This window comes from Callorhinus ursinus, unplaced genomic scaffold (assembly GCF_003265705.2).
Source record: "Callorhinus ursinus isolate GAN/ISIS: 27379988/994484 unplaced genomic scaffold, GSC_fseal_2.0 scaffold44, whole genome shotgun sequence".
Taxonomy (NCBI): Eukaryota; Metazoa; Chordata; class Mammalia; order Carnivora; family Otariidae; genus Callorhinus; species Callorhinus ursinus.
In genome coordinates this window covers 4352444-4363308 of record NW_027397106.1, presented here as the reverse complement: position 1 = coordinate 4363308, position 10865 = coordinate 4352444, and the positions used below count along the sequence as shown (strand labels likewise).

The window sequence follows — 10865 nt, the reverse complement described above, 5'->3', positions numbered from 1 at the left end:
CAACCATTTTTTTCTCCGTGCATTGGCTATTTGAGCTGGGCTCAGCAAGGCTCAGTCATGGACGTGCAATCAACTGGCAGTCTATGGTCTCACTCATATACCTTGTGGCAGGTTGGGTTTTGCCTAGAGCAGTAAGGGTAGCGGGGCCATGTCTCTCATCTAGCAGCCCAGCTTCTGCTCATTCACAAGGCAGTGGTCTCAAAAGCAGAAAGAGAGGGGGCAAGCCCAATGCACAAGCACTTTCCAAGTCTGTAGGTCATGCTTACTATTGTCTTATTAGCCAAAGCAAGTCATATGATCAAACCCATTGTATTGGAGGGATTTACCTAAGGATAGCGAATACAGCGCAGCCCTTTTTGCAAATAATCTACCATGCTGCCTGACAGGACTAGTGAGAATGCCTGACCCTGGCAAATGGAATGAATGTGTTAGCTAGTCTGGCAGCCTCTGGTTCTGATCTCTGGAAGTGCCTTAGTTATCCATTGTCCTTCACGGGCATACCTAATATGGGCATTGGGTATAGGCCCTTCTGGGCAGAACTTTGGCAGCCATTTTCCTATTGGTGGGAGTTGGAAGTTTAAGGACTGCTTTTAGTCTGGAATAATTAGCTGCAGCTAAAACCAAGTTTGGAATATCTTTGGCAATACATATGCTGCAAAAACTTAGCGGGGCTCTGGAACTGTTTAATCCTGTAATTCCATATGCTAATAAAACAGGTAAAGACCTAGACTTTTGCTGAGCAACACGGTAGCCACTAGTCACGTGTAATTATAGAAGACTCGAAATATAGCTAGTCTGGATTGAGATGTGCTGTTTCTTTTTACTTTTTAATGTAGAATTTAAAACGACACAGGTGGCTCACATTGTGTTTTCTATCAGACTGCACTGATCTGTCATTAAGCCTGAGAATTCCAGCCTCATGGCTCTTATCTCTATACTCTGCAAATACCCCCTTCTCCTTTAGTTTAAAGGTCTGTTCCTTGAGACAGTTTGAAATTAATGACCTCAGGGGGAGGAATACCACCCTTAATGTAATCTTTCCTGCTAGGCTTATTGTATTCATTACTAAATTGACCTCCTTCATCTGACAAAGACTGTTTAATGAAAGGTCTTGGAGAACCTTCAGAGATCTGGAGCCTCAATCTTTTCAATTTTATCACTGTTAAATCTCTTGCTTCTGTTTACCTCACTTTAACCTGGGAGACCTTGGCTTCCCCAAGTCAACAAAGCTCCACCCTGTCATCCCTGTCAATTTGGATTGCAGCCAGAAGAGCTTCTTAGTAAAGCCAAACTTTCCCACCTGTCCTCCGTTGAGACGTCTCCCAGACTATTTATCTCTTGTGTGAATTTACTGAAAGCCATACCCAGTAGTCCACTTACTCCCTAAATCTCAAATTTTTCCAATTATTTCCCTAGCAAAACAGCCCCAGTCTACATGTGATGTGTGTCATAATAGTTTACTAGACATTTTGCAACTGCACTCAGTCATTTCACATTTTTGCTCACTTGTAATACTCCATTTTTTGGTAATAAACTGAGCATCAGATGGGAAACTGGGCAGTAAATAGCAGAATATTCAACTAAAATAGGTTTAAACCTATTTTCTCATATAAGAAGGACAAGCCCAAGTATAGGTGGTTCCAGAATTTATTTTAGCAGAACAATTCAGTCAAGTTCTAGGTGACATCTCTGCACTTCTCTTAGCTTTCCCCTGTGGTTGCAGGATGACTACTGATGCCCTAACCTGGACAACATCCAAAGACAGGAAGGAAATGAAGGGGCATTTTCTCCTCATGCATCTCTCTCATCAGAAAGGAAAATCCTCCACAGATATTCCCTCTACAGTAGTTCGCCCAGTGGGTCACATACATGCCAAGGAGGTCAGAAAAGTGTATATTTGGCATATCAGCCTCAACAAGGTTGGTGAGGTCTAGTGACAAGGAAAAAAGGGAGTCAGGGCTACTGGGAGGGTAAACAAGAACACCTGCTAAGATCCTTCTCAGGGGAGTCTACTGTTGTGTAACAGACCACCCCAAGATTAGAGGCACAAAAGGATAGCCATTTTATTACGTTCACAGGAATTTGGACAGGGCACAAGGATGGGCTGTCTTTGCTCCACATTGTTTGGGACCTCAGCTGGGAAGACTCAAATGTCTGGGGGCTGGAGTCATCTGGAGGCTTCCTGGGCTTGGATGACTAAAAGGCTGGGCTGAGCTGGGGCGCTTGGGCAGAGCACCTCACAAGGTCTTGCATGTGGTCAGCTCCTGGTGTGGCTGCTGGGTTCTCAGAGTGCCCTGGGAGGGAGGATCCTCTGAGGGGTTTTCTGGAGAAGGAGAATTCCGAGAACCAGGGAAGCTGAATGGCCTTCTAGGACCTAACCTCCGAAATTACACAGTATCCCTTGTGCCATGTTTTATTGGTCAAAGCAATGAGAAGCCCATCCAGATTCAGGTGAGGGGTCATGGACCTCACTTTTTTAGGGGAGGAATGTCAACAAATTTGCAGCCTTAAAAAAAAAAAAAACCAAACCAACAAACCTGCAACAGTCCTCGTGTAAACTGGAGGACCTACATACATATATTCCCAAGATTCTCCTTACATTGTTGCAGTTAAAAGAAAATTTCAGTCTATCCCTCAATCAACCATGATGTCACATTTCTTTTTTTCAAGCTGAAATTCTTTTCTCAACTAAAAAATAATTTTCCTGGGGGCGCCTGGGTGGCTCAGTCGTTGAGTATCTGCCTTGGGCTCAGGTCATGATCCCAGGATCCTGGGATCCAGCCCTGCGTCGGGCTCCCTTCTGGCTGGAAGCCTGCTTCTCCCTCTCCCACTCCCCCTGCTTGTGTTCCCTCTCTCTGTCAAAATGAATAGATAAAATCTTAAAAAAAAAAAATAATTTTCCTTTCAGCCCCTAACTGGTATACTACTGTCTAGAAACTCCTACTAGTGAATAGATGTTGAGGCCTTTTCTCTTAAAGGACCAATTTTGGATCAGCACAGAAAGGAAGTGAAAGCACTGAAATCCCTCAAATTGTGAAGGGGAGCTTTGGCATTAAAAAAAAAAAAAAGAATATGAACGACTATTTAAAGCTTCTGCCCCAGTAGTTCCTGGTAAAAATACACAAATGTTGGGGCGCCAGGGAGGCTCAGTCGTTACACGTCTTCCTTCGGCTCAGGTCATGTTCCCACGGTCCGGGGATCGAGCCCCGCGTTGGGCTCCTCGCTCTGTGGGAAGCCTGCTTCTCCCTCTCCCACTCCCCCTGCTTGTGTTCCCTCTCTCGCTGTGTCTCTCTCTGTCAAATAAATAAAATCTTAAAAAAAATACACAAATGTTTGGATCCTCATTATATTGAATTAAAATATTAATATTTTTGGAACACCTATTAAATCAGACATTGAAGAGGATAAAACGATAAAGAAGACTAAGTTCCCCACTTGCAAGCAGTAGCATTCCAGGTAGGAGGAAGGACATTCCCCGTCTGTTGCCTTAAATGCTAGAACTGAAATAGAAACAAAGAGCTCCTGGCAAGTGCGACTAGGAAGCCCCCATGAAAGAAGTGGTCTGTGATATAATATAAATTAAAAAAAATCATTAATCGGTCCAAAAAAAAGTGGCCTGAGTTCAGGTCCTCATAAATGGATAGATGTCAATTCTGGGAAAATGGAGGAGGGGAGAAGACAAAGGCAAACACACTAAGAGAAGTGGAAAAAGGGAGGCTTGACTCCCGTGAAAACTCCTCGCTCTCGGGAGCTCGTAATAGGTACACGCTACGTGCGTCCACGCCGTCAACACCTCGAGCTCATTTCGCTTAGGAGAGCTCCGGGTGGCGGGGTTGGGCTCGTCGTCTCAGGAGATGCCCAGTAGAGGGCGCCGTAAGCTCGCGAGTCCTCAGGCCGACTTGGCCGCGGAGGCGGTGCGTCCACGGCCCGGGGGCGGGGCCGCCGTGCTCACATGACTTTCGCTCATGGCGGCGGCGGCGGCGGCGGCGCTCGGCGGCCGGAGCCGGATCCTGTAGCCGGGGTGTGGGCCCGCGTCAGTCCGTCCCTCCTTTGGCCCCCTCTCTTGTCTTCCGGAGTGTGGCTGGCGGAGCCCGGATGGCGGAGCGAGGCCTGGAGCCCGCGCCGGCCGCGGTGGCGGCGCTGCCGCCCGAAGTGCGGGCGCAGCTGGCGGAGCTGGAGCTGGAGCTCTCGGAGGGTAGGAGGCGGGCGGGGGAGCGAGCGCCCGGGCACCGCTGCGGATCGCGGCGACAGGGAGAGCAGGTCCCCGCCGCGCGCCCTGCTGGCCGTGCGGCCGAGACGGGAGGAGGGTGCCGGAAATCTGGCCCGTGCTCTGAAGGGTCGTCTTCCCTGCTCTCGCACCCCATGAAGTGGGTTTCCCGTGGCGTTCATTGTGTTCCCTGGGAAGGGGTTAGCAGGGGCTTGCTTGGGGGAGAAGCCCTCCCCGGGCCCGGGCAGGTTCTGCACTCCCTGCTCCTCAAAACCCGAGACAAAGCTGCGCCCTCGCGCTCCTGCCCGGGCGTCTGGGCACGGTGGGGGTGAGGGGTGAGGCAGCGAGCAGGGTGGCTGACAGCTTTCCCCTGACCTCCTCTACCCTTTTCGAGAGGAGGGCCCCACGCCTGTTTCAGCTCCCTTCCCCCCCTTCAGAAAAAGAGAAAGATACATGGGAAATCTGCAGCATTTTTTCTTCCTCCTTTTTTAACAATACAAGATGCCTCCCCAGTGAGAGGAGTGAGGGAGAAGCAGGGTGGGCCATTGAGGGTCCTAGGGAGATTAGAAGCAGTGGCATTAACCCAGAGAGACACACACTGTGCTGCTTTCAGATCACCTTTGTCATAAGGGTTTTTTCCTGGTGCCTGTATTCGGGGTGAATTTTCGCATCTGATCACCTTTTGGAGTCTTTCAAGAGAGGAGGGTAGCTACCGGTTACATGCAAATCCTGGCCGGCATCCTCTTTGACAGTGGATTGGTACAAGGAGGGTTGGATTTGAGAATTAAAAGAATGGAATAAATCAAGCCTCTGTTATTAGAGAAGTCCCTTGGACAACAATGAGAGAAACGTTGCTCTGTTGTGAGCATGTGATCAGGCTTCTTGTGCAGTTGTGATCAGTTCTTCATAAAGTTCCTGTTTTTATCAGGGGCTGACTCTGAGACAAAAGCAGCATTTTCTACAAGCTTGATGTCAGTATTGTGGCGGTGTCCCCAGAGTTGCATATTTTTACCGAGTTCCTTGCCAAAGGCCCTCTTTGCCAGCATTTTTAAAGTGGATTAAATATTGTTGATTGGAAGAGAAGAATGTGACAAGTTCCCAGGAGAGTTCAGACTTTTTGTTTACTTATGGAGGCATTCTCTTCCCATCCCCCCACCTTAATCCTTTACAATGAAAAACCAGAAGTAGATTTGAGTGTTATAAATCCTGTTGGGCATACAAGGAAATAATTATTTTTAATAACCCTGTTAGGTTTTCCCAGTGTATAGGGAGGTGCTGTTTCCATTTGCAGCTAATTACCAACATATTATTTTTCAATTAATCAGTTGGGAAGTTATGTTTTGGCTCATCCCCAGAATCCCTGGTGGTGGGTGAGTTGGTTTCTGTGACGTATTTAGAGTATTACCGTGGGTCCTGCCTCTCAAGATAACCTCATTCTTCTCGTATACTAAAACACTGTCATTAAATCTGTAATGACTTCCATTCACATCTGACTTTTAAAACAGTTTACTCTATAGTAACAAATCAGCTATATTTGATTAGCCAGCAAGAGAGAGGTTTGGCTGGATGTTTGTGTCAGAATGAGATTAAAAATAGGAGTTGATTGCTTTTACACAGAGGGAAAGCCTGGAAGCTCCTTATTCTTGGTATATCGGCTTCCAGCTGATTATTGTTTACTTCTCTGTTTCTAGAAATAATTCTGAGGAACTCTTTCTAGGACTCACACTGATTAGCTCACCTTTCTCTCCTTTAGAAAGGTGCGAAACTCCTACAAACTGTGGATGTCAAGCCTTCGGCATCGTTAAGGACAAATGTATGGTTCGCTTTCACATGCGGGGTTGCTTTGGTTGAATATACTTAGTTTGAATTCGTTTCTTATAGATTTGTGCTATGTTGTCCTGTATTTCATCTCTTTTAGCAACGGACAACTGGGAGAAATAACAGTTGAAAAATCTTGGGCCTGCAGTGTCAGCGTCTCGGCCATCTGTCTTTTTTCTCTTGCTTAAAAATAAAGTACGGAGGATGCTTGACTGGAGAAATTAGGTACACGTTTTTAGGAATTCAGGTGAAGTTAAAACAACCCACTAACCCCCAGATCTCCAGAGTGGTGTTACTTGTGATGTCTGTAGTATAACTTGAATGAATCTTTGCTTGTTTGTTTGTTTATTGTACATTTTCTCTACAGCTGCTGCTCTGTTGACAGAGTACTTTTTTTCCTTTCAAAAAAATGTACTTTTAACTATGTTTGTGATGGGTTGCTGGCTTTGGTGTACCCTTGATTTTATTCATTTTTTTTTCATGCAGGCCGTAGTTGGTCCTAATTATAGTGATAGTCTGAGCTGTGTACTGTTAAAGAAATTTCTTTGTGCTTGTCTGTATTTTCGGCTGCAGGCTTTGGCATAGCTCAGCCACCTCTGTGCTGAAATGCAGGTTTGTGCCTCTTGGGCTGTTTGCCGCAGAGTGCGTTGCAGAGCCCAGGGCTGTGTCTAGTGCTTCAGGCAGGTCACCATGGACTTGGCCCTGAAAGCTCCTGCTTCTGCACCAAAAAGAAGAGGCTGCAGCTGTGCAGAGAATCACTTAAAGTTGAAGTTACATGTAATCCGGAGCTCTTCTGTAGATGAATTGAATAGGTAGGAGGTTTCTGCAAGTAGTCCCATGGTGGCTATTTTTTTCATAATCCACATATATTATTATTGTGTTGTTATATGTTTGACAAGAAACTCTGTTGTCACTTTATTCACGAGTTTTACTCAAGTGCATGCATATTAAGTAACACTAATGATGAGACTTGTTTAAATCTCTCATGTAATAAATACATTATATTTGTATAATGATCTTACACATTATGTCATCTGGGCTTTGCTACAACCTTGTGATTAGGTAGAATAGATAGATATTACCATTGCTCACCTTTTCTTGTCCTTTTTGTTTTGTTTTGTTTGTTTTAACAGAAGGGAAAACTTAGAAAGGTGAAGAGGCTAAGTATTTTATCTAAAGTCGCTCATCTACTAAATGCCATTATCCTAAGCTGCCATGTAATTTTGGCATCTGTTACCATCAAATGATTTAAATATCTTTCTTGTTATGGCACAAGTTATTCTGATTTTTACTCTTAAGGAAATGCTGTGTGACAGTTGTTTGCCACACTTCTAAATAGTTCCCTTGATTCTCTTTCTGAAGTCTCTTTCAAGTCTATCATTCACTTATTTGATTCAACAGACACTTATTTTGTGCCTACTGTGTGCTGGGGATACAGAGGTGAGCAGGGCGCTGTGTTAGCTTTCAAGGAGCCCTGAGTCTAGAAGGGAAATCACATACAGACAGTACCAACCAGACAGTACAGGAGACCATAGTAGAGTTTTGTCCAGAGGCTGCCTTCTAAGAAAAGAGGAAGCTATCTGCTTTGTCGTTGTTGTGGAAAAGAAACAGCAGAGAACTCTAAATATAAGATTGGGCTGTGTGGCTAGTAGAGATGGTGAGATTGAGCTTGTGCAGTTCAGTCCTGAGCGTGAAGGAAAGAAGGACATAAATCCCACACTTCTGTGGCTTGTCGGAAGAGCTCAAGTCTGTCAGTGTCCAAAGATGACAACTGGGAAGGTATTTAAGACAAAATAACACAGGAAGGGATCCTCCCTTTTCTTGTTTGAACACTTCTCTGAGCACAAACACAACAAACACAATCACATCCTCCCTTTCTCCGCTTTCATCATTCATCTTGGCAGCCCTGCAAGGCTGGTAGCGCCCACCTTGAAGGTGGAGGGATAAGAGAGGGTTCCTTGCCAGGAGGTGAAGGGAAAATCCTCTTGAGGAGTGGGGAAGCAGTGGGGGAGTTGAAGAGGGAAAGGGATAGGTGCTGGGCAGAGATCATATTTCACAGTCTCCGAAGTGGGCAAGTAAAATTAAGGAGCAAGGAAACTGGCGAGTCCCGCCTGTTTTATCTACAGTGGGAAAGTGGTTCACTTTCCCCCAAGTTACAGCACATGGTTTTGAATTCATAGGATATACGTTTATCAGAAAAGTGCATCGAAGCAGTTGTCATACCTGATGCTAGGGCTAGGAAGGAAAGCAGGGGTGTGGATTTTTAAATAACCAAAATGGGGCATTATCTAAGTGATCTTCTCCCTAAAACTTTCATGTATATATTTTTGGTGGGTCATACTCATCTTACGTTGGAACTTATCTTTAGGAATTGTGGTCAGAGCCTGTGGCACATTCCTTTGAAAATCTTCAGGGTGGCAAATTTTATTTGAGAGTGGAATTTCATTTTATAGGTTACTTGGGGTCAAGTAGAGAAAATCTGGTGATGTTCTTTTGGAGTCCAGACTAGTTGTGATTGAAAAAAATTAGAGAGATTATAAACTGATTTGCATTGTGACTGTCAAAAAAGTAGAATGATGTAAACTGGTTTTGAGGGTAGTTCAGAAGACCAGTGACGAATTTGTTGGTAGAATGATTCAGCTTACTGTAAAGGATAGCGCTTGTTTGGGCACCCTTGTTCTGATGTGTATTTTGAAAAATTATTGTTTGACAGCCCCATAGCATTGAACTGGATTTTTGAATGAAAGAAATCATTAAAGGGGCGCCCGGGTGGCTCAGTCAGTGAGGCATCCGACTCTTGGTTTCTGCTCAGGTCATGATCTCGCGGTTGTGGGATCGAGCCCCGCGTCGGGCTTTGTGCGCAGTGCAGAGTCTGCTTCAGGTTTTCTCTCCCTCTCCCTCCTGCTTACTCTCTCCCTTTCTCTCAATTTAAAAAAAAAAAACAAAAAATCCTTACTCCTTCACTCTTAGCCTGGCCCCTGGTGGCTACTTTCTTTCCTAGCCTGTGTAAGGATTAGTGCCTCAGGGTGGAAAGTTCAGATGATTGGCTAAAAAGGGACCTCACACTATATTTGTATCATAATTACTACAGTTCTCCCCCCTCTCAAGAATGTTCTTTGAAGCACTCCTCCTGCTTGCCGTCCCACTGCTCTTTAAGAGTTAGCTCAAGTGCTAGCTTTTTTTAAATCAACCTAACCCTGACCACTGTGAGCTGCCTCGCTTCAAACCTTATAGCATTTACAGTGTATGTCATTTTTGCCAACCAGTACATTTTCTAATTATTTAAATTGTTTTTCATTACACCTCAGTGTAAGCTCCTACAGAGGTCATTCATACTTAAACTTCTTTAAGTAGCTCCCCAACTATTTCTTTCTTGTATTGTTTTAGGAGAACTTTGCTCACTTCAATTTGATGTAAAGTGAAACATGAAGTCCCTGTCTTGGGATTTGATTTTGGTATGAGGCAGGGTTGTGTAATCATTTGAGCACAGGTTTTGGCATCTCGTGGGCCTGGGTCCCATTCCTGGCCTGCCACTTAGCTCTGTGACCTTGGACGGACTGTCTACCCTCCCTCATTTTAACTTCTTCAGTTCTTTTTTTTTTTAAGATTTTATTTATTTATTTGACAGAGAGAGACACAGTGAGAGAGGGAACACAAGCAGGGGGAGTGGGAGAGGGAGAAGCAGGCTTCCCGCGGAGCAGGGAGCCCGATGTGTGGCTCGATACCCGGACCCTGGGATCATGACCCGAGCCGAAGGCAGACGCTTAACGACTGAGCCACCCAGGCGCCCCTAACTTCTTCAGTCCTTAAAGGAATGACAATGTCATTGGAGTTGTAAGGTTGAAAACGAGCTGACTGTAGTGTGTGGCATGCAGTAATTGGCTTGGTGCATGTAATCTTTATTGTTTCTGATAGTGAAAGGATGCATGGTGACTTGGCTGTTTTTAATGTCTCGTGTTACTTAGCAGAATATGGTTGTGTATGAAGTGATGAATGGGATCAATTTGTGCACGTATTTTTTAATGCAAATTTTTTTAAAGATTTTATTTATTTATTTGACACAGAGAGACATAGTGAGAGAGGGAACACAAGCAGAGGGAGTGGGAGAGGGAGAAGCAGACTCCACTGAGCAGGGAGCCCGATGCGGGGCTCGATCCCAGGACCCTGGGCTCATGACCTGAGCTGAAGGCAGACGCTGAACGACTGAGCCACCCAGGTGCCCCGTGTGCACGTATTTTTTAAAAGAAAGACCTCACTCCACCATCAGTTGCTCCTGTCGGCACCCTCTACCCTTAGTTTAACACATGTTGGGTCACTGCAGGCAGTTGACTAGAGCAGAGCAGAGTAGCTGGTTTGTTTCGTACAGACATCTGGTGTGAGTACATTTCCGAGGCGGTAGGTTCTGGCAGATGGCTTTGAAATTTAAGCGTGGCTTCTGAGACTCAGGCATCTACCAGTTATGAAAAGGCGCATGTGGGTGCTTAGAACCCTCAAATAGTTTTTGTCTCTTCCTTTTCTTAGTTCTCCGTTTGTCTTTGGTGAACAGATCCTTTCAGTTCCTGCTTCAAAAGTTCTGTTGCGTCCTCTTTTTCTTCTGAGCTGTGTTTACCACCAGCCTTGTCTGGTCCTCTATCTTTAGGCTCAAGGGTCCGATTTTTGTCTCCCTTGAGCTCTAGATTGATCTTTCGTCTTTTAAAGATACTGCTTTTGGGCGCCTGGGTGGCTCAGTTGGTTAGGCGACTGCCTTCGGCTCAGGTCATGATCCTGGAGTCCCGGGATCGAGTCCCGCATCGGGCTCCCTGCTCAGCGGGGAGTCTGCTTTTCCCTCTGACCCTCTTCC

The 10865-nt window shown here is 45.5% G+C and overlaps 1 protein-coding gene across 4 annotated transcripts in view; it reads left to right on the top strand.

Moving 5' to 3' along the window:
• Positions 1-3973: 3973 nt before the first annotated feature.
• DIP2B (disco interacting protein 2 homolog B) overlaps positions 3974-10865 on the top strand; it is a 216606-nt gene continuing 209714 nt past the window's right edge. For all 4 annotated transcript variants that reach the window (XM_025883266.1, XM_025883264.1, XM_025883265.1 and 1 more), the window contains exon 1: positions 3974-4195. In XM_025883266.1, coding sequence (XP_025739051.1) covers positions 4096-4195 — 100 coding nt within the window. In that variant the 5' untranslated portion in view covers positions 3974-4095. The remainder of the gene's footprint in view (positions 4196-10865) is intronic.